The sequence below is a fragment of the Mobula birostris genome, chromosome 16, assembly GCF_030028105.1.
Source record: "Mobula birostris isolate sMobBir1 chromosome 16, sMobBir1.hap1, whole genome shotgun sequence".
Classification (NCBI taxonomy): domain Eukaryota; kingdom Metazoa; phylum Chordata; class Chondrichthyes; order Myliobatiformes; family Myliobatidae; genus Mobula; species Mobula birostris.
In genome coordinates, this window is record NC_092385.1 from 3,443,271 (window position 1) to 3,470,137 (window position 26,867).

Here is a 26,867-nt window from a genome sequence, read left to right on the forward strand (position 1 = left end):
CTCCAGGGAACACAACCCACGTGTGCCCAGGAGCCGAGCTCGGCCATTTGGCCCATCGAGTCTGCTCCGCTGATCAAACACAGCTGTGTAAGCAACACACTTAAAAGTTGCTGGTGAACGCAGCAGGCCAGGCAGCATCTCTAGGAAGAGGTACAGTCGACGTTTCGGGCTGAGACCCTTCATCAGGACTAGGGTATGTTTTTTGTTTCAATCCCATTCTCTTGCCCTTTCTCCGTAACTGTTAACCTCCTTACCCACCAAGATCCTAAAGTGCAATCTGCAACTTGGCTGCACGGCCGTCTGTGGCAATGAATTCCACAGATTCACTCGGGCTAAGGGAATTCCTCGTCGTCGCGGTTCTAAAGGGACGTCTTTTTATCCTGAGGCTGTTTCCTCAGCTCCTGGACTCCCCTACTGACGGGACATCCTCTCACATCCATTCCACCCAGGCCCTTCAGTATCCGGTAGATTTTGGTGAGACCCCCTTATCCAACAAGTACTGGCCTAGAGACATCAAATCCTCCTGGTGCGTTAAGCCAACCTGTCCTTACAAATAATACCCTAAGTCAGGAGGCATCCTGGTGAAGCTGCTCTGCACCCTGTCCAAAACCTCCACACCCTTCTGTAAGGAAAGGGATTTTTAAAGTTGAGCTTTATCGATCACATGTACGTTGAAACAGAGAACAGTGTCGTTGGCATTAACAACCGTCATTGTCCAAGGATGCGCTGGGGGCAGCCCGCAGATGTCTCCATGCGTCCAGCACCAACGTAGCATCCCTTCAACTTACCAACCCTGACCCGTACGTCTTTGGACTGCGGGAGGAAACCGGAGCACCCGGAGGAAACCCATGCGGTCGCGGGGAGAGGGAACAAACTGCTTACAGGCAGCAGAGGGGATTGAACCCTGATTGTTGGCACTCTGAAGTGTTGAGCACTACCCAGTCATGCCATAATGATTCTGAATGGTCCCCTTGCCTTCCCCTCTGTTCCTGACCTCGCCAGTAGTCTGCGTCCCCCGTGCACCCGCTGGGAGTCGTGCTGCCCCCACCCCAGCTTGTTGGAGTAGCCGTTAGCACAATGTTTCTCAGTAATCGTCAATCAGGGTTCAATTCCCGCAGCTCTCTGTAAAGAGTTCTTCACGTGACTGTATGGGTTTCCTCCGGGTGCTCCAGTTTCCTCTCAGAATTTCCATAAGACAAAGGAGCAGGCCGGCCATTCGGCCCATCGAGTCTGCTCCACCATTTTATCATGAGCTGATCCATTCTCCCAGTTAGTCCCACTCCCCCGCCTTCTCACCATAACCTTTGATGCCCTGGCTACTCAGATACCTATCAATCTCTGCCTTAAATACACCCAATGACCTGGCCTCCACTGCTGCCCGTGGTAACAAATTCCATAGATTCACCACCCTCTGACTAAAAAAATTTCTTCGCATTTCTGTTCTGAATGGGCGCCCTTCAATCCTTAAGTCATGCCCTCTCGTACTAGACTCCCCCATCATGGGAAACAACTTTGCCACATCTACTCTGTCCATGCCTTTTAACATTCGAAATGTTTCTATGAGGTCTCCCCTCATTCCTGTAAACTCCAAGGAATACAGTCCAAGAGTGGACAAACGTTCCTCATACGTTAACCCTCTCATTCCCGGAATCATTCTAGTGAATCTTCTCTGTACCCTCTCCAACGTCAGCACATCCTTTCTTAAATGGAGACCAAAACTGCCACAGTACCATAATGGGTTAGGTTTAGTAAGTTGTGGGGGCTTGCTACATTGGCATAATGGGTTAGATTTAGTAAGTTGTGGGGGCTTGCTACATTGGCATAATGAGTTGTGGGCTGCACCCTCAGCACATCCTCGGACTGTGTTGGTCATTGACGTAAACGACAGATTTCACTGTATGTTTCGAAATACAATTGACAAATAAAGCTAATCTTTAACAAAAAAGTTAATACAAGGAACATCTAATCTTGTGTTACATTCACTTCCCTTCACTCCCTGACCTTGTGGTGATAATGGATGCTCTTGTCACTGGTGTGTGCGGTCTCCCTCTCGCTAACACCACGCTCCGCTTCCCTGGCAGGCCAACACTGGAAAGCTGGACAGCTCCAGTGACAGGTGGACCATGGTGACGTGTAACCTGGCTCTGATTCAGGTAGGGCACGGGGCCACCCGAGGCCCAGCTCCCATCCCGTGAGGGAACGTGCCAGTGAGGGAGGGAGGGTGGGCGAGTGAGTGTGACTGAGGAACGGAGGGAGGAATCAGAAGAAGTAGGCGAGAGCGGGAGGGAGGGAGTGAGCGAGGGTGGGAGAGAATGCTTGTCGGTGTGTGTGAACAACAGAGTGCGCACACAACTGTGGGTGAGTGTGCAAGTGTGCAACTGGCTGGGGGGTCTGAGAACAGTGTGTGTGTGCACGTGTGAGGCTGTGCCCTGTGTGTGTTGTGCCTATGCCACTTATGTGCCCCCCACGAGTACTGCATGCAAGTGCCATGTGCAAAGCACAAAGTAACTATTACCAGTGAACGCATATGTCACCAAGTACAACCCCTGAGATTCATAGTTTTGCGAGAATACTCAGTAAGTCCAAGAAACGCAATGGAATCAATGAAAAACCACACCCAACAGACTGGAAAACAACCAATGCGCAAACTGTGCAAATATAAAAAATAATTATCAATAAACAGTCAGTATTGAAAACATGAGATGAAGAGTCCTTGAAAGTGAGTCCATAGGTTGTGGGAACAGTTCAGCAATGGAGTGAGTGAATTTAGAAACCATAGAACCATAGAAACTACAGCACAGAAACAGGCCTTTTGGCCCTTCTTGGCTGTGCCGAACCATTTTCTGCCTAGTCCCACTGACCTGCACCTGGACCATATCCCTCCATACACCTCCCATCCATGTATCTGTCCAATTTATTCTCAGATGTTAAAAAAGAACCTGCATTTACCACCTCGTCTGGCAGCTCATTCTATACTCCCAACACTCTCTGTGTGAAGAAGCCCCCCCTAATGTTCCCTTTAAACTTTTCCCCCCTCACCCTTAACCCATGTCCTCTGGTTTTTTTCTCCCCTTGCCTCAGTGGAAAAAGCCTGCTTGCATTCACTCTATCTATACCCATCATAATTTTATATACCTCTATCAAATCTCCCCTCATTCTTCTACGCTCCAGGGAATAAAGTCCTAACCTATTCAACCTTTCTCTGTAACTGAGTTTCTCAAGTCCCGGCAACATCCTTGTAAACCTTCTCTGCACTCTTTCAACCTTATTTATATCCTTCCTGTAATTTGGTGACCAAAACTGAACACAATACTCCAGATTCGGCCTCACCAATGCCTTATACAACCTCATCATAACATTCCAGCTCTTATACTCAATACTTTGATTAATAAAGGCCAATGTACCAAAAGCTCTCTTTAGTGAATTTGAGTGAAGTTATCTCCTCTGGTTATGAGCCGGATGGTTGAGGGGTAATAACAGTTCCTGATCCTGGATGTGTGAGTCCTGAGTCTCCTGTCCCTCCCTCCAGATGGCACAGTGAGAAGAGGGGACGTTCTGTGTGGTGGGGGTCCCTGATGATGGTTGCTGCTTTCCTGTGCATGTGTTTCGTGGTCATGTGCTGAATGGTGGGGAGGGCTTTACCCGTGATGGACTGGGTTATATCCACTACTTTTTGCAGGATTTTCCATTCAAGGGCATTGGTGTTTCCATACCAAGCCGTGATGCAGCCAGTCAATATATTCTCCACCACATACCTGCAGAAGTTTGTCAAAGTTTTAGCTGTCATGCTGAATCTTCGCAAACTTCTAAGGAAGTAGAGGTGCTGCTGTGCTTTCTTCGTAATTGCACGTGTGCTGGGCCCAGGACAGAAGCTGTGAAATGAGAACAGGAAAAATGCCTGCTGCGGATTACAGTGAGGGCAACTCAGCAGAGATATATTTAATGTTTAGTGAGCCACCCACAGGATATCTATGTAGCCCACTAGCGCCATCTTGCAGCTGGTGCTTGTATATGTTCCACGTGTGTGCCGGTGCACGTGTGTGCAGGTAGACGTGTGTGCCGTGTACGTGGAGATTTGCCATGTGTGCATCTCATGTATGCGTGTGGATATGCCACAAGTGATCCTGCTTGTCTCTTTGCCACAGGTCCAGGCCACGGTGGTGGGATTCCTGGCCGCCGTGGCTGCGGTGATCCTGGGATCGTTCTCCAGGGACCACGTCATCGATTTGGACCGAGCCGCATTGCTGTGTGCCAGCAGCACTTCGACAGCGTTTATTGCTGCTCTCTCCCTCGGTACCTCCATTCCCTCCTCCTCCTCTCCCCCCCCCCCCCACACAGGCAGCCTAACTATCCCCCACCCCTGCCTGCCCCTCTCCCCACAGGTCACTGTGGTTCCGTCTTCAGCTACTGGGTGGGGTGTTGGTCTGGGGAACTCTAGCCCCAAACTCCCCTGACCTTTCACCAGTCTTCATCCCAATGACGTCACAGTGCAGTAGGAGGCCATTCAGCCCATTACTTTCCTGCTTGCCCCCAGCCGAGCAGTGGATTCAGACCCCCTCCTACCTCTCCGTCCATCTACCCAACACCCACACACTGGGGGCAATCGATAGTTGCCGATTAATCGATTAACCTGCTGACCCGACACGTTGGAATGTGGGAGAGAATGGGAGCATCCGACCCACACGGTCATGGGGAAACGACACAAGCTGCTAACAGATGGCGGTGGACGTTGGAATTGAACTTGGGGCTGAGTCAGGGGGTAACCCCGCTGGCGGGGGGATGTGAGCTGTGAATCGGGGCGTGACTCTCTCAATTTCCCAAGCCATCAGGGGAGTTAGAGCTAGGAGTCCATTCTGTCCATCGAGGCTATGATAGCCCAGAGCTGCAGGTTTCCCCACAGATTCTGGGGTGGGTTCCTGCAGGAAGGATGAAGTTATATTTTCAGGGTTTACTCCAGCATGTCCCAGGCAGTGTTTTACTGCGATGGGCCAGTTTCCCCAGAGTGTTTCTGTCGCAAAAGTTTTTGTTATAATGCAGACACTACGCTCCCACTCCCTCCTCCCCATTCCACCTCCACCCCTCCCCTCACCTACCCCCCAACTTCACCTGAACCCTACCCTATCCCCTTCCTCATCCTCCCTTCACCCTTCCTCTCTCCCCCTTCCCTTCCCTCTCTACCCACGTTCATTCTCTCTCACTCAGCCCCTCTCTCTCCAGGTTTGGTGATGGTCGCTGTGATCCTTGGCTCTAGGAAGGTTGGGATAAACCCCGATAACGTGGCCACTCCGATCGCTGCCAGTCTTGGCGACCTCATCACTCTCTCCCTGCTGGCCTTCATCAGCAGCTCCCTATACCAGCACCTGGGTACGTCACGGCAGGGGGGGGCACACTGGAAATGGTGGTACTGAGGGGGTGTCACTGTATGAAGGGTCACACTGCGGGAGGGTCACACTGTGGGAGAGGTGGTACCGAGGGAGTGTCACACTGTGGGAGGGGTGGTACCGAGGGAGGGTCGCACTGTGGGAGGGGTGGTACCGAGGGAGGGTCACGCTGTGGGAGGGGCGGTACCGAGGGAGGGTCGCGCTGTGGGAGGGGTGGTACCGAGGGAGGGTCGCACTGTGGGTGGGTGGTACTGAGGGAGGGTCACACTGTGGGAGGGGTGGTACTGAGGGAGGGTCACACTGTGTGGTTGGTGCTAAAGGCCTCCTCTTCCCTCCCAGTTCTCAACTCTGCCTCTCCTCTACCCCACCTGCCCCCAGAAGGTGTAGAAGGGGTAACATAGATGTAATTTGTAGGCGAGATGGGATGTGGGCTGTGCCTGCTGACACTCTGTCCCCCCCACCCCAGGCACGGTGTACGTCGCACCCTCTGTGTGCGCCCTCCTTGTGGCCGTGATCCCAGTCTGGGTGACGATCGCCAGGCGGAGTCCACAGATCCGAGAGGTCCTGAAGTCCGGGTGGCAACCCGTCCTCATCGCCATGGTGATCAGTAGGTGAGTCGGAGGTGGCTGTGGGAAACGGCTCCAACTACACATCACCATCGATTGAGATCAAAACACGATCAATTCCAAACACTAACATCCCATCACACACTCCCAGGGTCAGACACAGAGTGAAACTTCCTCCACACCGTCTCATCACACACTCCCGGGGTCAGACACAGAGTGAAACTCCCTCCACACTATCCCATCACACACTCCCGGGGTCAGACACAGAGTGAAGCTCCCTCCACCCTGTCCCATCACACACTCCCGGGGTCAGACACAGAGTGAAGCTCCCTCCACACCGTCCCATCACACACTCCCGGGGTCAGACACAGAGTGAAGCTCCCTCCACACCGTCCCATCACACACTCCCGGGGTCAGACACAGAGTGAAGCTCCCTCCACACCGTCCCATCACACACTCCCGGGGTCAGACACAGAGTGAAGCTCCCTCCACACCGTCCCATCACACACTCCCGGGGTCAGACACAGAGTGAAGCTCCCTCCACACCGTCCCATCACACACTCCCGGGGTCAGACACAGAGTGAAGCTCCCTCCACACCGTCCCATCACACACTCCCGGGGTCAGACACAGAGTGAAGCTCCCTCCACACCGTCCCATCACACACTCCCGGGGTCAGACACAGAGTGAATCTCCCTCCACACCGTCCCATCACACACTCCCGGGGTCAGACACAGAGTGAATCTCCCTCCACACCGTCCCATCACACACTCCCGGGGTCAGACACAGAGTGAATCTCCCTCCACACCGTCCCATCACACACTCCCGGGGTCAGACACAGAGTGAAACTCCCTCCACACCGTCCCATCACACACTCCCGGGGTCAGACACAGAGTGAAACTTCCTCCACACCGTCCCATCACACACTCCCGGGGTCAGACACAGAGTGGATCTCCCTCCACACCGTCCCATCACACACTCCCGGGGTCAGACACGAAGTGAATCTCCCTCCACACCGTCCCATCACACACTCCCGGGGTCAGACACGGAGTGAAACTCCCTCCACACCGTCCCATCACACACTGCCAGGGTCAGACACAGAGTGAAACTCCCTCCACACCGTCCCATCACACACTCCTGGGGTCAGACACAGGGTGAAGCTCCCTCCACACTGTCCCATCACACACTCCTGGGGTCAGACACAGAGTGAAGCTCCCTCCACACCGTCCCATCGCACACTCCCGGGGTCAGACACAGAGTGAAGCTCCCTCCACACCGTCACATCGCACACTCCCGCGGTCAGACACAGAGTGAAGCTCCCTCCACACCTCCCAGGGTCAGACACAGAGTGAAACTCCCTCCACACCGTCCCATCACACACTCCCAGGGTCAGACACAGAGTGAAACTCCCTCCACACAGTCCCATCACACACTCCCGGGGTCAGACATAGAGTGAAGCTCCCTCCACACCGTCCCATCACACACTCCCGAGGTCAGACACAGAGTGAAACTCCGTCTACACCGTCCCATCACACACTCCTGGTTGAGTTGGAGTTGTGTGTTTTTTTAGTAATGCTCTATCTTTAATTGAACACCCCATTTGAAATTATTTTCCAGTTTCGGGGGTCTGATCCTGGACAAGATGATCATGAATCCGAAGTTTGAAGGAATGGCTGTGTTCACCCCGGTTATTAACGGTGAGTTTTCCTGCCAGATGGAGTTCCACTTGCCAGTGGCAACAGTTGTTAGTTGCTGCCAAATAGGTGGTGTTCAGCTGCACAGGGATTTACTCTGAATTCAGTTTGACTTTGAATGTTTCCTACCCGGGTAAATTGGATCAGTGTAGATGGGCAGCATAGGGGTGAAGGGCCAAATGGCCTATTTCTGTGCTGTGCAGCTCCATTACTGAAATGTGTTGGGGGATGAGTGGGGTACAGGCAAGTCACTGGGAGACAGGAATATCAAATTACGTATATGTTACCACATAACACCTTGAGATTCATTTTTGTGCATTTTACAAAACAAACAATTTGCAGAAAGCTATATATATACAAAAACAAACATCCAATTTGCAAAAGAGGGCAAATTGTGCAAATCAAGACTAATAGCTGAGAAGATAAGTTGTGAACAGTTGTTGTAAGTGCGCCTGTGGGTTGTGGAATCAGTTCGGAGTTAACCTGAGTGAAGATATCCAGGACGGTTCAGGAGCCTGATGACTGAGGGCTAGTAACTGATCGTGAACCTGGTGGTGTGAGTCCTGAGGCTCCTGTACCTCCTTACCAACGGCAATAGCAAGAAGCGAGCATGTCCTGGGTGGTGGGGTCGCTGATGATGGATGCGCCAGCGCTCCGTGTAGATGGGCACAGTGGTGGGGAGGGCTTTACCTGTGATGGACTGGGCATTCGCCACTAGTTTTTGTGGACTTTTCCATTCACGGGCATCTGTGTTTCCATGCCAGGACGTGGTGCAGTCAGTCAGGATACTCTCCACTGTGTATCTGTAGAAGTTTATCAAGGTTCCAGATGAGGTGCTGATCTGCAGAATATTTAAGTCAAGGTGTTGTAATGGTGGTCCCGGGACTAATCATCTGATACGATAGTTCCCGACCCTCTCCGCCTTCAGTTTCCCGGTGCTTCGAGGGCCAGAATGGACTCAGTGGGCCGAGCAGCCTCCCCTGTGATCAGAAGATGCCTCGAGCTCCACCCTGATCGTGTTCCTTTGTTCTTGCCCCCTCCCCAGGTGTCGGCGGAAATCTCGTGGCAATCCAGGCCAGCCGTATCTCTACCTACCTGCACCAACGCAGCGTGCCAGGTGTGCTGCCCCGTGGCATGCAGGACCTGTGTCCCAGTCTCTGCACCACCTTCGCCCGCTCTGGTAGGTCCTCACATGCACCATGATGCTGTGGCTATCACTGAGTCACGGCTGAAAGAAGGTTATAGCTGGGGCCATTGTATCGAAAGGACAGGCAGGAAGGCAGAGCGGGGTGGCGTGGCTCTGTCGGTAAAAAATTATATCAAATCCTTAGAAAGAGGTGACATAGGGTCAGAAGTTGTTGAATTATTGTGAATAGAGCTAAGGAAGTCCAGGGGTAAAAAACCCTATTGGGAGTTGTATACAGACACCCAAACAGTGATAAGGATGAGGCCTACAAATTACAAAGAGAGATAGAAAATGCATGTCAAAAGAGCAACATTACAGTAGTCATGGGGGATTTCAATATGCAGGTAGATTGGGAAAATCAGGTTGGTGTGGGATTCTAAGAGAGAATTTCTAGAATGCCTACGAGATGGCTTTTTAGAGCAGTTCATGGTTGAGGCCACTAGGGGATCAGCTATTCTGGATTGGGTGCTGTGTAATGAACCGGAATTGATTAGAGAGCTTAAGGGGAAGGAACTCTTAGGGGTGAATGACCATAATATGATCAAATTCACCCTGAAATTTGAGGAGGAGGAGCTAAAGTCGGATGTGTCAGTGTTACAGTGGAGTAAAGGGAATTACAGAGGCATGAGAGAGGAGTTGGCCAGAATTGACTGGAAAAGAACACTGGCAGGGATGACGGCAGAGCAGCAATGGCTGGAATTTCTGGAAGCAATTTGGAAGTCACAGGATATATACATCCCAAAGAAGAAGTTGTTTACTCAAGGCAAGATGACACAACCGTGGCTGACAAGAGAAGCCAAAGCCAAAGAGAGGACCCATAATAAAACAAAAATGAGTGGGAAGTTAGAGGATTGGGAAGCTTTTAAAAACCAACAGAAGGCAATTAAATTATCATTAAGAAGGTAACGATGGAATACAAAAGTAAGCTAGCCAATAATATTAAAGAGGATACAGGAACTTTCTTCAGATACATGGTGTAAAAGAGAAGAGAGAGTGGATATCGGACTGCTGGAAAACAATGCTGGAAAGTAATGGGGGGGTAAGAAAATGGCAGACAAACCGAGACATTAGCAGTATGGTGGAAGTTCCAGGTGTCAAGGGGCATGAAGTGTGTGAAGTTACCATTACTAGAGGAGGTTCTTGGGAAACTGAAAGGTCTGAAGGTAGGTAAGTCACCTGGACCAGGTGGTGTACACCACAGAGTTCTGAAGGAGGTGGATGAAGAGATCATAGGGGCATTAGTAATGATCTTTCAAGAATCACTAGACTTTGGAATGGTTCCAGAAGACTGGAAAACTGCAAATGTCAGTCTTCTCTTCAAGAAGGGATGAAGGCAGAAGAAAGGAAACTATAGGCCAGTTAGTCTGACCTCAGTAGTTGGGAAGGTGTTGGAGTCGATTATTAAGGATGAGGTCTCTGGGTACTTGGAGGCACACCATAGTCAGGATGGTTTGCTCAGGGGAAAATATTGCCTGACAAATCTGTTGGAATTCTTTGAAGGAATAACCAGCAGGATAGACAAAGGAGAATCAGTTGATGTTGTGTTCTTGGATTTTCAAATGGCCTTTACTTAACAAGCTATGAGCCCACGGTATCACAGGGAAGATTCTAGCATGGATAAAGCAGTGGCTGATTGGCAGGAGGCAAAGAGTGGGAATAAAGGGAGCTTCTTCTGGTTGGCTGCCAGTGACTAGTGGTGTTCTACAGGGGGTCTGTGTTGGGACTGGTTCTTTTTACGTTATATGTCAATGATTTGAATGATGAAATTGATGGCTTCGTTGCAAAGTTTGCAGATTATATGAAGATGGGTGGAGGGGCAGATGGTTTCGAGGCAGTAGAGAGGCTACAGAAGGACTTGGACAGATTAGGAGAATGGGCAAAGAAGTGGCAGATGGAATACAGTGTCAGGAAGTGTACGGTCATGCACTTTGGTAGAAGAAATAAAAGGGTTGACTATTTTCTGAATGGAGAGAAAATACAAAAAACTTTAAGTCTCAAAGGGACTTGGACGTCCTCGTGCAGGAATCCCTGAAGGTTAATTTGCAGCCTGAGTTGGTGGTGAGGAAGGCAAATGGGATGTTAGCATTCCTTTGAAGAGGACAAGAACATAAAAGGAAGGATGTAATGTTGAGACTTTATAAAGCACTGGTGAGGCCTCGCTTGGAGTATGATACAGTTTTGTGCCCTTTACCTTAGAAAGGATGTGCTAAAACTGGAGAGGCTTCAAAGGAGGTTCACGAGAATCAATCCAGGATTGAATGACTTGTCATATGAAGAGCATTTGATGGCCTGTATTCACGAGAATTCGGAAGAATTAGGGGTGATGTCATTGAAACCTATTGAATGGTGAAAAGCCTCCATAAAGTGGATGTGGAGAGGATATGGTGGGAGAGTCTCAGACCAGAGGACACAGCCTCAGATTAGAGGAGCATCCTTTTAGAATGGAGATGAGGAATTTCTTTAGCCAGAGAGAGGTGAATCTGTGGAATTTGTTCCACAGGCAGCTGTGGAGGCCAAGGCTATACAGTATGTTTAAGGTAGAGGTTGATAGATTCTTGATTGGTCTGGGCATGGAGGGATATGGGCGGGGGGGGGGGAAGGTAGGAGATTGGATTTGAGGGGAAGAATGGATCAGCCATGATGAAATGGTGGAGCAGACTTGATGGGCCAAATGGTCATATTCTGCTCCTATTTCTTATGGTCTTATATCCCAAAGATGTGTGGCTATGTGGGTAACACTCTCAAAGTGCTGGAGGAACTCAGCAGGTCAGGCAACATCTATGGAGAGGATTAAACAGTCAACATTTCAGGCCGAGACCCCTCATCAGGACTGGGAAGGAAGAGGGCAGAAGCCAGAACTGGAAGGTGGTGGGAGAAAAAGAGTGTCAGCTAGCAGGTGATCGGTGAAACCAGGTGAGGGGGAAGGTAGGTGCGAAGGGGAGGGGGGATGAGGTCAGAAGCTGGGAGGGGAGAGGTGAAAAGGTGAAAGGGTTGAAGAAGGAGAAATTTGATAGAGGAGAGTGGAGCATGGAAGAAGGGGAGGTGGAGGGGTACCAGAGGGAAGTGAGGAGAAGAGAAGAGGAACTGGATTGGGGAATGAAAAAGTAGCGATGGTAAACACAAGAGACTCTAGATGCTGGAAGTTTTAAACAACACACATAAAATGCCGGGGAACTCAGCAGGTCAGGCAGCACACCTGGAGGGGAATTTCATTTTCATTTTTAAATCTTTTTTATTATTATTGAAGATCAACAGAAAAAATACATGAAAGTAATCAAGTCAACATGTCAATATGTACAATGAGAAATTAAATTACCGAATAACTGATTAACAAAACTAAACAATATATCAATAATAATAAGAAAAAATAAAATGTTAAGAATATTTTTTGGAAAAGAGAAAGGAGGAAAAAAAGAACCCCTACTAACTAAAACAAAAACAAAATCCCTGCTAACAAAAAAAAAAACAAAAAGAAAAAAACCCATTGGGAGCACGACCCGGGATCTATACACCATGCAAGCTTCCATAGAAGAAAAACATCAATCCGCCAATTCTTGTCCATTTAAACAAGAATCAGAAGGAAACCATCTTAATTAACTCAAATCAGATGATAGTAGCGGGCAAATGAACCCCACCTTTTCTCAAAGTCAGATTGAGGATCAAAAGTTCAACTTCTGATTTTCTCCAAACTAAGACATAGCATCACCTGAGAGAACCATTGTATCAAAGTGGAAGCAGAGACATCTTTCCATTTCAATAAAATAGCCCTTCTGGCCAATAAGGTAACAAATGTAATTACATGTTGGTCTGATATAGAAATACCATGAATATATTGAGGGATTATACCGAACAAAACTGTCAATTTATTAGCTTGTAAATTAATTTTTAAAGCTTTAGAAATTATAGAGAAAATAGATTTCCAAAAATGTTTCAGTACAGAACATGACCAAAACATATGTATCAATGTAGCTGTCTCGGTTTTACATCTATCACACTGACTGTCAACATTAGGAAATATTTTATACAGTCTCTCCTTTGTCAAATAGTAACGATGTACAATTTTAAATTGAATTAAACAGTGACTGGCACAAATCGGAGAAGAGTTAACCAACTTCAAAATTCGCAACCAATCCTCTGTTATCAAGGTCATGTTAAACTCTTTCCCAATCTTGCTTAATCTTAAGTGAAGGGTAATTGTACTGTTGTAACAGTAAATTATAAATTTTCGCAATAAAACCTTTCACTAAAGGATTCATTTTTAAAATAATGTCTAACAGGTCAGAATCCTGTATATATGGAAAATTACTTAACTATTCTTGTAAGAAATGTCTGGCCTGAAGATATTGCGAGAACTGTGAGTACGAGAGAGAGTATTTAGTTACTAATTTCTCAAAAGACATCAATCAGCCTTCTTGGAACAGATCCACGAAGGAATAGACTCCTTTATTCCTCCAAAGAAAAAAGGTAGGATCACTTAATGAAGGTTTAAATAAATAATTTCGATAAATTAAACTAAGAAGGTTAAATTTTTTATCTGGAGGGGAATAAACAGGCAATGTTTCGGACCGAGACCCTTCAGGACTGGAAAGGAAATTTGTGAGTGGGTTCCTGCTATTCCATGTGAACCCAGTGAGCCCAAAGGCTTTTCTTTGTGCTGTATTGTCTCTGACAAGTATAGTCTAAGGTCCCTCTGGTAATCAATTTTGCAAATGTGAAGCGTGCTGCTTTGAATGGAGATGGAATGATCATCCAGAATCAAAATCGGGTTTATTTTCACTGACAGTTTTTGTGAAAATTGTTGTTTAGTGGCAGCAGGTCATTGCAATACATAAAAATTTACAATAGGAAATATAAAAAATAGTTATTGGAAATATAATTACTGCAAAAAGAGAGCAAACTGGTGAGTTAGTGTTCATGGACCGTTCAGAAATCTGATGGCAGAGATTGAGTGTGTGTCTTCAGACCCCTGTGCCTCCTCCCTGATGGCAACAGTGAGAAGAGGGCATGACCTGGGTGAGGGGGTCCTCAGTGACGGATGCTGCCTTCCTGAGGCTTGGCGTTTCGAAGATGCCCTGGATGGTGGAATGGCCAGTGCCCACGGTGGAGCTGGCTGAGGTTGCAGGTCTCTTCGATCCTTTGTATTGGTACCTCCTTCCTAGACAGTGATAAAAGCCCGCCAGAATATTCTCTACGGAGCATCTGTAGAAACTTGTGAGACTTTGGTGACCTTTTATGGGATTAGAAGTAGAAAGGGTGTGCAGATTCAAGTTCCTGGGTGTCAGCATCTCTGAAGAAATATCTGGGGCCCAACATATTGATGCAGTGACAAATGAAACCCCTTTTCACTGGCACCTCTAGAAATGCAACTCATTAGCCCCTCGGTAACAGCCACTGGACACTGCGGCGAGAAAGCCACCTTCCTCAAGCTCCGCACGTCTGTGGTGTCTACGGCTTTGGTCTTGCCAAACCCGTGAGTTTGGGATGTCTCGCCCACCCAAACCCCGTTTGTGTGAATGCTGTGTGTTTTACTGCCCCCCCCCAGCACGAAATACCAGATTGTACACTGTATACAATTATAAAAAAAGCATATTTATGAACACTAACTTAACCAAAGAGTTATTAAAGGAAAAAAACAGAGAAGGCTCACTCTAAGTTAGTGGTCAAATGTGCACACAAGTTGGAGCTCATCTTGAAGTTGTCTGTAACTCGCGCTGGATCCTCGGTCTGCGTGAAATCACGCACCACCTTCCGAATGTCGCTCAAAATCCATCTCGAACAAACGGGTTCTCCCACGGGAGTATTGGCCTTCCCTCCTCGAAGCCGTTTATCTGCACAAAGCACATTGTGCAACAGGGGTGGCGTCCTCAGCCATCTTCCCTCCTGTCTGCTCCCAGCTCCCCGCAAAAAAGGCCTCGACCAACACCAGTGTCATAGAACATAGAAATCTACAGTGCATTACAGGCCCTTCGGCCCACAGTGCTGTGCCGACCCCGTAACCTACTCTACAAACTGCCTAGAATTTCCCTACCTCTATTTTTCTAAGCTCCGTGTAATCATATAACAATTACAGCACGGAAACAGGCCATCTCAGCCCTTCTAGTCCGTGCCGAACTCCTACTCTCACCTAGTCCCACTGACCTGCACTCAGCCCATAACCCTCCATTCCTTTCCTGTCCATATATCTATCCAATTTAACTTTAAATAACAACATCGAACCTGCCTCAACCACTTCTGCTGGAAGCTCATTCCACACAGCTACCACTCTCTGAGTAAAGAAGTTATTTAAGAGTTATCTAAGTTATCTAAAGAACCTATCTAAAAGTCCCTTAAAAGACCCTATTGTATCCGCCTCCACTACCAATGCTGGCAGCCCATTCCATGCACTCACCACTCTCTGTGTGGAAAAACCTACCCCTGAGATCCCCTCGGTACCTATTTCCAAGCACCTTAAAACTATGCCTCCTCGTGTTAGCCACTTCAGCCCTCGGAAAAGCCTCTGGCTATCCACACAATCAATGCCTCCCATCATCTTACACACCTCACAAAACCTCTCCGCCCAGCGTTCCCTAGACCCTTTCCCAATTCCACCTTCCTGATTGGCTGACACCACATTCCTAAGTTGAACAATAAAGCCCCTTGTCTTGAGCTCAAACCCAAACAGGCTGAAAGCAGAACGGACTGCTCTTACAGAACTGCTACAATGAAATACCTGCAGCATAGCAGTAAAAATCTCAACCAGGGTGTTACACAAAGAAGGCAAAACAGCGGCTATATTTCATTAAGAGCTTGAGGAGATTTGGTATGTCAACCAAAGACACGCAAATTTCTACGGATGTGCTGTGAAGAAGTGGTTGCATCACCCCCTGGCTCGGAGGGCAGTGGGGACCGCAGAGGATCGGAAAAAGCTGCAGGAAGTTGTAAACTCAGCCGGCTCCATCACAGACAGTAGCCTCCCCAGCATCAAGGACACCTTCAAAAAGCGATGCCTCAAAAAGGCAGCATCCATCATTAAGGACGCCCATCGCCCTGGACGTGGCCTCTTCTCATTGCTACCATAAAGCACAAAGTACAGGAGCCTGAAGGCACATGCTCAGCTATTCAGGAACAGCTTCTTCCCCTCTGCCATCCGATTTCAGAATGGACAGTGAACCCATGAACTCCACCTCACTATTTTCCATCTTTTTTTGCACTACTTATTTAATTTATTTGGTAATACACACTTACAGTAATTCACAGTTTGATTGTCATGTATTGCAACGTACTGCTGTTCCAAAACAACGGGTCTCAGGGCAAACGCCAGTGATAATAAACCTGATTCTGATTCTCATTCTGATCAGGATCCTGTTGGTCTGCGCTCGTTCAAAAGCCAGCAAATTGCACTCCTTTGAAGTGAACAACCCTGTAACTGACCTACGTTATCAGTCCAATGTCATCACGTGATTTGAACAAAGCCTTCCCGTCCAGTGACGTGACTCTGAAGCATTACACGAGGAATATCAATAAGATTGAAAGCTTACAGAGAAAATTTACAAGGATGTTACCGGGTCATGACGACCTGAGTTATAGGGAAAGGTTGAATAGGTTAGGATTTTGTTTCCTGGAGCGTAGGAAAATGAGGGGAGATTTGATAAAGGTATGCAAAATTATGAGGGGTATAGAATGGATAAATGCAAGCAAGCTGGGGGAGATTAGAGCTGGAGGTCATAGGTTAAGGGTAAAAGGTGAAATGTTTAAGGGGATCCTGAGGGGGATCTGTGTCACTCAGAGGGTGGTGAGAGTGTGAAGCGAGCTGCCAACGGAAGTGGTGATATGAGTCAGCTTGCAACGTTTAGGAAAACATCTGGCAGGTGCATGGATGGGAAGGGTATGGGGGGCTATGGTCCAATGCAAGTCAATGGGACTAGGCAGAGTAATAGGTCAGCAAGGACTAGCTGGGCCGAAGGTCCTGTTTCTGTGCTGTAGCACTCTGACTCAGACTCAAACAAACAACAAGCCCTGCTGAGAATGAGTTGTAGAGGCGTTGAAAGTGAGATTAGTGATCAGTTCAGAATGGAGATGAGCAAATTTATCCACTTTGGTTCAGGAGCCTGATGGCTGACGGGTCGTGACCGCTCCTGAACCTGGTGGTGAGGGCCCTGGGGTCCCTGTACCTCCTTCCTGATGACAGCAGTGAGAAGAGAGCATGGCCTGGGTGGTGGGGGTTCCTGGCGATGGATGCTGTTTACCTGCAGCAGTGCTCCTTGCAGATGACACCCCCCCGCCTTCTCATGGTGAGGGGGCAGGTGATAGATGGAAGGGGTAAAGGGCTGAAGAAGGAATCTGATAGGAGAGGAGAGTGGACCATGGGAGAAAGGGGAGGAGGAGGGGAGCCAGAGGGAGGTGATGGTTAGTGGAGGAGAGGGGAACCAAAATGGGGAATGGAAAAAGAGAGATGGGCTGGGGGAAGACATGACCAGAAGTTGAGGAAATTGATACAGTTGGATTGGAGGCGACCCAGACAGGATTTGAGGTGTTGCTTGTCAACCCAAGGGTGGTCTCGTTTTGGACTGGCATATAGATCAGATCATCACACAGAGCACTGAGGCAGAACAAGGTAAAATAATCACAGAATGCAGAATAGAGTGTCACAGTTACTGAGAGAGAGCTGTGGTTGGGAACCCCTGGGCACCCCTAGTTGAGGGCATGCTATGTTGGGGCTGGAAGCACGGTGACACTTGTGGGCTGCCCTCGGACTGTGTTGGGCGGCGACACAAACGACATATTTCACCGTATGTTTCGACTTACTGTACGTGTGACAAGTAAAGCTGATCTTTAAGCTCTCTCCTTCCCCAGGAATAAACTCGACATCGGCCCGAGTTCTGCTGCTCCTGGTTGTACCGGGACATCTGCTCTTCATCCTGGTCATCCGGTTCCTCCGAGCTGGACACATCTCCGTCAGCCTCTCCTTCACCGTCTTCTACCTGGCCGCCGCCCTGCTACAGGTAACGGGCTCTGAGACCAACGTAACTCCTGCTCCCCGCGAGACCGCTTCTCCCACACCCTTCCCCATTCCCACAGAGACCGGAAACCACAACCCCCACACACACGCTGTGGGAGGGGTGGTACTGAGGGAGGGGTGGTACCGAGGGAGGGTCACACTGCGGGAGGGGTGGTACCGAGGGAGGGTCACACTGTGGGAGGGGTGGTACTGAGGGAGGGTCACACTGTGGGAGGGGTGGTACTGAGGGAGAGTTACACTGTGGGAGGGGTGGTACCGAGGATGGGTCACACTGCGGGAGGGGTGGTACCGAGGGTGGGTCACTCTGCGGGAGGGGTGGTACTGAGGGAGAGTCACACTGGTAGAGCTCTCTCTCCTCAAGTTGGAAATTCTGTGACAAAATCCTAAAAGAACAGTTTTGGGGGACTGCCAGAAGGCTTTGGGACTGTGGAGTATTATCTTGGCGGTGGACTAGAGCTGTTTCTGTCCTGGAAGGACTCTGTCTTGTGGGGTTTTGCGGTCTGTGTCTCTCGGTGCCGAGCAGTGGGTGCGGCTGGCAGGTTGCCAAAGATCGAGTCTAACTTTGCCGGGAGTGGGGATAGATTTATTCCATTTGGAACAGGAGAAAGCCCCTCCCATTCGGAGTGCCTCGCCCTGACTGGGTGAAGAGGATTTCAGCCTTTGGGGCGGCCAGAGGAACAGTGGACTAGCCTGAGAGATGCCATCATTTTCGCAGTGGCACAGACACCACACAGACTTTCCAGCCTATCCGCAGATAGCTCCATCCCCCCACCGCCCCCCGAGCTGTTTTCTTTTGAGCGACTACTTGTTGGTGTTCCACTGGGTGCAGAGCTATGTAAAATGTTCGGGGTGGCGTTCAGTTTCGGACTGTGTAGTAACTGTCATGGCAAGTTGCAGCTCCAAGGTGTTTCCGCCGAGGTCGTGCCATCACAGACTTCAAAGCCAAACGCTGTGCTGTCGCCAGCATCGTGGCCTGTCTCCCAGATGAGCTCAATCGCTTTTACGCTCGGTTTGATGTCGCTAACTCTGAGCCTCCGAGGAAAGCCACCGCTACAACCTGCAACCTGGCCACCTCTGAGGCTGAGGTACGTAGATGTTTCCAACAACTGGACAGTCGTAAGGCTGTGGGACCGGACGGCATCCCAGGGCGAGTACTCAGGATGTGCGCAGCACAACTGTCAGGTGTGTTTACTGACATTTTTAATCTCTCCCTCTCCCAGTGTAGAGTACCCTCCTGCTTCAAATTTTCCACCATTGTCCCTGTACCGAAAATGACCAAGGTAACATGTCTCAACGACTGGCGCCCTGTCACACTCACCTCAATAATAAGCAAATGCTTTGAGAGGCTGGTCAAGGAGAACATCTGCAGCTTACTACCACCCAAACTGGATACCCTACAATTCGCCGACCGACACAACTGATCGGTAGATGACGCAATAGCCATTGTTCTACATACTATCCTTACACATTTGGAGAAGGATGCTTGTGTGAGAATGCTGTTCTTGGACTGCAGATCAGCATTCAATATTCCATCCAGGCTCAACAAGAAGCTCAGAGACCTCAGCCTTCACCCTGCCCTGTGTAGATGGACCCTGGACTTCCTGTCAGATCGCCGGCAGGTGGTAAGAGTGGGCTCCCTCACCTCCACCCCTCTGACTCTCAACACAGGAGCCCCTCAGAACTGTGTCCTAAGCCCCTCCTTTATTCCTGTATTCCCCTGTCTATGCTCCATAGGCGAAGTGAGTTCAAAAATAACCCCGAGACGGTACAGAGCACCTCCCCGGGGTTATGAGCACCTATTCTCGTTCCAGCGCCGTCTGCCGATGCAGCTGGAGCAGGATGGGGCCCGGGGCAGCTTCAGGGTTATTTTGAGGGGCAATACTGTACCATCCCGTGGGCTACGGGTCACCCAAGGTGCCACAACTGTAGGAGTTCGGGCACATTCAGCAGAATTGCCCGAAGCATCAGGTGGCCAACTCTGCCTCTGGGGCACAGGAGGATCGGCTGGGCCTTCCCCTGCTGACCCCCCCCCCCCCCCGGCTGTCCCTCCAGCCCGTTATCCCCCCGTGCCACTGGCTGTGGAAGTCATAGTCGGACACAGGGTGGGTGACGGGGAGGGGTGGGTTCAGGTGGTGGGCAGGAAGGTGAAGAAGAAGTAAAAGCATCTGAAGGCTTCTCCCCCAGAGAAGGAGCAGGTTGTTACATAGAATAGTACAGCACAGTACAGGCCCTTTGGCCCACAATGTTGTGCCGATCCTCAAACCCTGCCTCCCATATAACCCCCCCACCTTAAATTCCTCCATACACCTGTCTAGTAGTCTCTTAAACTTCACTAGTGTATCTGCCTCCACCACTGACTCAGGCAGTGCATTCCACACGCCAACCACTCTCTGAGTAAAAAACCTTCCTCTAATATCCCCCTTGAACTTCCCACCCCTTACCTTAAAGCCATGTCCTCTTGTTTTGAGCAGTGGTGCCCTGGGGAAGAGGCGCTGGCTATCCACTCTATCTATTCCTCTTATTATCTTGTACACCTCTATCATGTCTCCTCTCATCCTCCTTCTCTCCAAAGAGTAAAGCCCTAGCTCCCTTAATCTCTGATCATAATCCATACTCTCTAAACCAGGCAGCATCCTGGTAAATCTCCTCTGTACCCTTTCCAATGCTTCCACATCCTTCCTATAGTGAGGCAACCAGAACTGGACACAGTACTCCAAGTGTCAGCCACCTCCATGTGGCCAGTTGCGTGCTCGGACCACCACCTGGAATGTGCTGCCCACACGGGTGGTGTCCACCTACTGGCATTTCAACAACCGGCTGCTGGAGGACAGCCATTTCCGGGATTCGTTCTGGCTCTTCTGGAAGTCCTGACAGGAGGAACAGGGAGTTTCGCCTCTCTGAGGCTCTGGTGGGACATGCCTACGGCTCATATCAGACTGTTCTGCTAGGGAATACACGCATGGCTCGACCAAGCGGCTGTTGTCCGAGATCGATCGGCTCAAGAAGGAGCTGGTCAACCTGAAGTTGCAGCTGGGACTGACCGACGGGGACCAGTCCCTCTGGGATGAGTACCAGCGGAGGAAAGAGGCTCTGAGGCATCTGCAGCTCGACCAGGACCAGTGCCCTCAACCAGCTGCTGAGACACAAGTCTCCGGGGCTAGACGGCCTAACAGTAAAGTTATTCTGGGGTTTCTGGGACATCCTAGGGGCTGATGATGTGGGGTACTGGGGGAGAGTATGGTGATGGGTGAGCTGCCCCTTTCTTGGCGCAGAACAGTCGTAGCCCTGCTGCCAAAGAAGGGGGTGTCTCTGTTGCCTGAAGAATTGGTGCCCAGTATCTCTCTTCAGCGTAGAGTATCTTTGCCCAGGTAATGCCAATCATCTGGGCTGTGTGCTGGCTCAAGTTGTCAACTCTGACCAGTCATACACGGTCCCAGGGCGGTCGGTCCAGGATAATATCCACCTCATCCGGGATCTGATCTCCCTGTACCAGGAGGCTGGTCTGTCGGTCGCCTTTCTCTCCCTCGACCAAGAGAAGGCGTTCGATGAGATTGACCCACGAGTGTCTTTTCAGGACTCTGCGAGTGTTCGGGCTGAGCCATCCCATGTCTGACTGCCGTACGCTGCCGCGGAGTGCGCAGTGAAGGTGAACGGGTCTCTGACAGCGCCCTGCATCAGGGGTGTCCCATGTCGGGGCAGTTGTACTCAGTTTGCATGGAGCCATTCCTGTAGGAGTTATCAGGCTTGGTTCTACGCGAAGCAGACATGGAGTCTGTCCGTTTGGCTTTCACCGATGACGTCCTCCTCATGGTCACCGACCCAGTTGACGTGCAGAAGATCCGAGACCACCAACAGGTCTTCTCGGCTGTGTCTTTTCAACTGGGAGAAGAGTGCGGGCCTCCTGGGGGGGGGGGGGGGGTCAGTGGCAGGTGGACTCCCTACCCGAGGGGCTGAGACCCTTTGTGTGGAGCACCACGCACCTCCTCTACTTGGGGGTCTACCTGAGTGCAACGGAGGAGGCCGGGCTGGTGAGCTGGCGGCATTCGGAGACAAAAATCTCTGCCCGGCTGGAATGCTGGTCAGGCCCCCTTCAGCGGAGGAGGCCCCCAGTGGAAATCTCTTTACACAGGGGTCCTGCTCCTGTACATTGGGGACCTAGGGTGGACGGTGTGGCGTCGGGCAGTCCCGTACAATAGGTTCCTGAGCAGGTTCACTGACACCTCGTCCAGCTGTCCATTCTGTGGCCGGGAGGGGTCAGTGTATTGTGTATATATGGAGTGTGAGAGGTTGCAGCCCCTGTTTGAGGATCTGAACAGGCTGCTGCTCAGGTTCAGGTTCTCAGGTACTTCGGCCCCGTGCTGCTGAGATATTGGCAGCCAGAACGGAAGGGGACAGGTTACGAGGAGGATGCTCTGGTGGGCTTTGTCCTGGGCCTGGCCAAGATGACCGTGCCAGGGCCGACTGCCTGGCCCCTCTGCTGAGGGTACGTTCATGCCCGGCTGCCCTTGGAGAGGGAGCATGCAATCACAATAGGTACAGTGGGGTACTTCTGGGAATGGTGGCCCCCAGGGAATTGTCTGTGTTAGAGACAATGATTATTAATCTTAATTTCAATTCATTCACTGCCTTGTAAATACTTAATGTTTGTATTTCATGTATTTTTTGTGTAAATAAACTTGTGTAGTTTTGTTTAAAAAAAGTCACACAGTGCCCACTGACATTTCTCCCCCCCCACTCTCTTCTCCCCCTCTCACACCCTCTATCCCTTCCACCCCCTCCTCTCCTCCTCTCCCCCTTACCCCTCCCTGCTCTGCCCTCTCCCCTTCCCGCCCCACTCTCTCTAAACCGCTCCTACCTCCCCCACCACTCTCCCTCTCCCCCCAACCCCCCCTCCCAACAGGTGTTCCTGCTGCTCTACGCAGCTGATCTGCTGGTGCGACTGACCTGGAGCCTGAGGCTGGATCCCGACAATTTCTCCATCCCGTATCTGACTGCCCTCGGCGACCTGCTGGGCACCGGCCTCCTGGCCATCTGCTTCCACGCCGAGCTGTTCATTGGTGACTGAGTTTGTGGAAGGACAGGGTCACGCCCCTCGCACGCCCATGGCGCTCATTGCCCCGTATCAGTTGTTGAGCATTCTGCTGGGGCGCGATGATCCTCAACATTTATCCAAAGCCCGACCTCGCCGAAACAGGCCATTGCAAACCCCCCCACTCCGAGTGCCCCACACCCACGTTCCTCTCCTGTGAGCCCGTCTCAGCTCTGTGCCGTGAGCCCTTGCTGGGGAAAACCAGTCTACCGTCCTGCACCCTCCCCCCCCCCCCCCCCCGGGAAAGCTAGCGGAATTCAGGGAGGGATTAATTCGTGCTGGCCTCATTCTTTGGCCTCCATTGCTGCGTCTCCCACCAGAGAAGGCAGAGGCACTGCGTCTGATCCCGGGAGGCAGGCGGAGAAGGGTTTTCTGAACGGCACTGAACTCTCATTCAGACAATCCCAGACTTCCAGTTCTGGCACCATCAGAGTAAATACTTCCTGCACCTTCCCGCATGCCTTCGGACACTGGTTACTCTGCCGGACTGTCTTCAGCTGAACCACAGTATAACATCGGGGTACAGTTCCTTCACAAATACAAGTGTCACGTGTTGGTGATGTTAACCTGCACCAGAGTGAATGCCGGGAGGTGTGTGTGTGTTCACCCCCACACCCATGTGTGTCTGTGTGTGTCCCACCCCCCTCACCACTGTGTGTGTCCCAACCCCTAGTGAGTGTCTGTGAGTGTGTTCACCCCCCAAGCCCATGTGTGTCTGTGTGTGTGTGTGTTCACCCTCCCCCACCTGTGTGTATCCCACCCCCCAGAGAGGGTCTGTGTATGTGTTCACCCCCCGCCCTTGTGTGTCTGTGTGAGTGTGTCCCAACCCCCAGTGAGGGCCTCTGTGTGTGTTCACAACAGTTCCCCCAGGGAGGGTGAGCATGTCTGTGTGGGGGTCCCCCCCCCGGGGGAGAGGGTCAGAGCGAGTCTATGTGTGTGTGGGGAGGGGCATCTCCCAGTACTATGTGACATTCTTGTTAGTGCCCATGGGGGAGTGTTAGTGGAGACGGTCAGCAGCTTCAAATTCCTGAAGGTTGTGCACTCAACCCAGGACAGGGATGCAATCACAGGCAAAGTCTGTATTTTCTGTCAAAGTTCAGCTCATTACCGAACAATCCAACACGTTTCCACCGATGTCCTGCTGGAAGTGCCCTAACTGATTGCATCACAGCCTGGTGTGGCATTCGAAGCTGTATAGTGTAATCGAGTCTACCCAAAACAACGCGGGCACATCCCTCAGCACCTCGGTACCTACCTACAGGAGTCGCTTCCTCACAGAAGCATCATCCGTCATCAAAGATCCCCACCACCTGGACCATGCCATCTTCCTTTTTTATTCCATAGACCCCGACCATTTACCCGGGGGGGGGGGAATCCCTGCACCTTCTCACTACTACCATCAGGCAGGAGGTACAGAAGCCTGAAGGCACACACCACCATGTTCAGGAACAGCTCCTTCCCTTCAACCAAGTGGCTCAAACATAATCACTTCTGTTTAGTATTTATTTTGTTTCTCATTTCAGTTCAGAGATGTAGCTTCCTGCCCCACGAACCCGCACTGCCCAAGTACACCCGTCACCAATTAACCAGCTAACCATTTCCGCCTTTGGAATGTGGGAGGAAACCGGAGAATCCCGAGAAAACCCGGACTGTCGTGGGAAGAACAAAAACTCCTCACAGCAGGATGGCTGGTGCCATAAAGCGTTGTGCTGATAAGCCACACGAATATGACTGTCTGACTTGGAGATGAGCAGGAATTTCTTCAGCCAGAAGATGGTGACTCTGTGGCATCCGTTGTCACAGGCGGCTGAGGAGGCCAAGTCATTGGGTATAATTAAGGCAGAGATTGATAGATTCTTGATTGGTCAGGGCATGAAGGGATACGGGGAGAAGGCAGGAGATTTGTTTGAGAAAGAAATGGATCAGCCATGATGAAATGGCGGGGCAGACTCGAGGGGCCACTTGGTGTAATTCTGCTCATACATAGGAGCAGAATTAGGCCATTTGGCCCATTGTGTCTGCCCCACCATTGCATCATGGCTGATTTATTTAACCTCTCGACCCCATTCTCCTGTTTTCTCCCAGTAACCATCGACACTCTGACCAATCAAGAACCTATTAACCTTTGCCTTAAATATATCCAATGACTTGGCCTCCACAACCACCTGTGACAACGGATTCCACAGATTCACCACCTTCTAGCTGAAGAAATCCCTGCTCATCTCTGTTCTAAAGGGCCGACCCTCCATTCTGAGGCTGTGCACATCGGTCCTAATCTCTTCCTCACCCCCCCCCCCAATTTTACAGGAAGCATCCAATCTATCTAGGCCTTTTAGTATTCTACAGGTTTCAATACCATAAGAGAGTAAGCTGAGGAGCAGGCCATTCAGCCCACAGTGTTGTGCTGACCTGGCTAAAAAGCAAGGCCAAATCCCAACTTCCTCGTATTCACGTGCTTAGCTGATGAGGCCTCCGTTGGTCAGGGTCGATCGTGTGTGCTAGCTGTCTAGATATGCAAGCCAGAAAACCCAAATTTTTACTCCCAAAGCCTTCCCCATGAGTGGGTTTAGCTGCAAGGCAGCGGAAGTATGGGATCAGAGTTTTCCTTCTAGATGAATTGCTAACCATGACTGATGAGCCCCATCTGCCTGAAGTGACTGGTTTTAAGGCTCCAGTAACCCACTTTTGGCACTTCTCCTGTCAGTAGAAATGTTTCTGCCGGGCTTAGTGGCTAAGGCACATGTGAAGGCCAGAAGCTGGACTTGGTTGTCAGAGGCTATTTGAGCCATGTGCCATTGGGAGCATCGAATAGTTAGGGGGAGCTTGACCGCATTACCACCCCTGGCTATGACAACCTCATTGTACCATACACCTCTCTGAATGTCTCTTAAAAGCCTCTAATGTATTTGGCTCTACCACCATACCAGGCAGTGCATTCCAGCCCCCTCTGAGTAAAAAAACTTGCCCCTCACAGCTGCTTTGAACCCACCCTTCTCACCTTCAATGCGTGCCCTCTGGTATTAGACATTTTGGGAAACAGATACTGTCTGTCTACTCTATCTACGCCTCTCATAATCTTACAAACCTCTATCAGATCTCCCCTCAGCCTGTACCATTCCAGAGAAAACAACCCAAATTTGTCTGGCCTCTCATGGTAGCACATGCCCTCTAAGCCAGGCAGCATCCTGGTAAATCCCTTCTGCACCCTCTCCAAAGCCTCACCATCCCCTCATTCTTCTCAACTTCAGTGATTACAGCCCCAAACGTTAACCTTTTAATTCTGATTATTTAGGTTTTTGTAAGGGGGGGGGGTAATGTAGTATAAATGTAGAGTTAGAAACAGATTTGAGGACCTGGTTACCAGATACTGTTGCTTAACGAGCGCTCAGTGAACGTCCGTCTGCCTGTTGGTTATCCAGGCACAAAATCAGGAGCGACTAGAGGCAGACACGAAGCCTGGCAGAACCCTCTCTACTGACAGGAGAATGATCTCGGCAGGCCAGGCAGCAGCAATGGAGGGGAATAAAGGGCTGACACTCATCATCAGGAAGGGGGCAGAAGCCGGAATGAGGTGCGGGGAGAGGGAGGAGTACGAGCTAGCGGGCGATTGGTAAGGGCGGGTGGGTGGGTGGGGAGGAGAGCCCGGGAGAGGAGGCGAGTCCTTGTGTTCACAGGGGAGGGGGCCACAGCCACAGGGCAGGAGGGCTGGATAGCTGGGGTGAGTGGCGACAAGCTTTACCTCACCAGGGTGGGGGGTGGGTTTATCCAGTGAGGAGGGTGTTTACTCCCTCAGATTCGGGGTGGGGAGGGTTCTACATCTCCCTGCTTGGAGTGTGTGTCTATGTATGGAGTGGCAGGAACCGAGGGAACAAGAGGGGGACTGGGGAAGTGGATAGGCGATGGGGAGAGGAGGGAATCGGGGTTGTCCTGCGGAGGAAGGGAGGGGCTGGTGAAC

At 50.5% G+C, this 26,867-nt stretch overlaps 1 protein-coding gene across 7 annotated transcripts in view; it reads left to right on the plus strand.

The window, feature by feature from the left end:
• The window catches only part of LOC140210943 (solute carrier family 41 member 1), a 52,348-nt gene extending 27,289 nt beyond the window's left edge, over window positions 1-25,059 (plus strand). For 5 of the 7 annotated variants that reach the window (XM_072280225.1, XM_072280223.1, XM_072280226.1 and 2 more), the window contains 8 exons: window positions 2,082-2,153; window positions 4,146-4,293; window positions 5,218-5,364; window positions 5,848-5,992; window positions 7,563-7,642; window positions 8,685-8,819; window positions 17,658-17,806; window positions 22,724-25,058. In XM_072280225.1, coding sequence (XP_072136326.1) covers window positions 2,082-2,153; window positions 4,146-4,293; window positions 5,218-5,364; window positions 5,848-5,992; window positions 7,563-7,642; window positions 8,685-8,819; window positions 17,658-17,806; window positions 22,724-22,888 — 1,041 coding nt within the window. In that variant the 3' untranslated portion in view covers window positions 22,889-25,058. Of the gene's footprint in view, window positions 1-2,081; window positions 2,154-4,145; window positions 4,294-5,217; window positions 5,365-5,847; window positions 5,993-7,562; window positions 7,643-8,684; window positions 8,820-17,657; window positions 17,807-22,723 lie in introns of all 7 variants that reach the window. The other 2 variants (XM_072280227.1, XM_072280228.1) reach the window with 2 other exon arrangements.
• The last annotated feature ends 1,808 nt before the right edge of the window (window positions 25,060-26,867 follow it).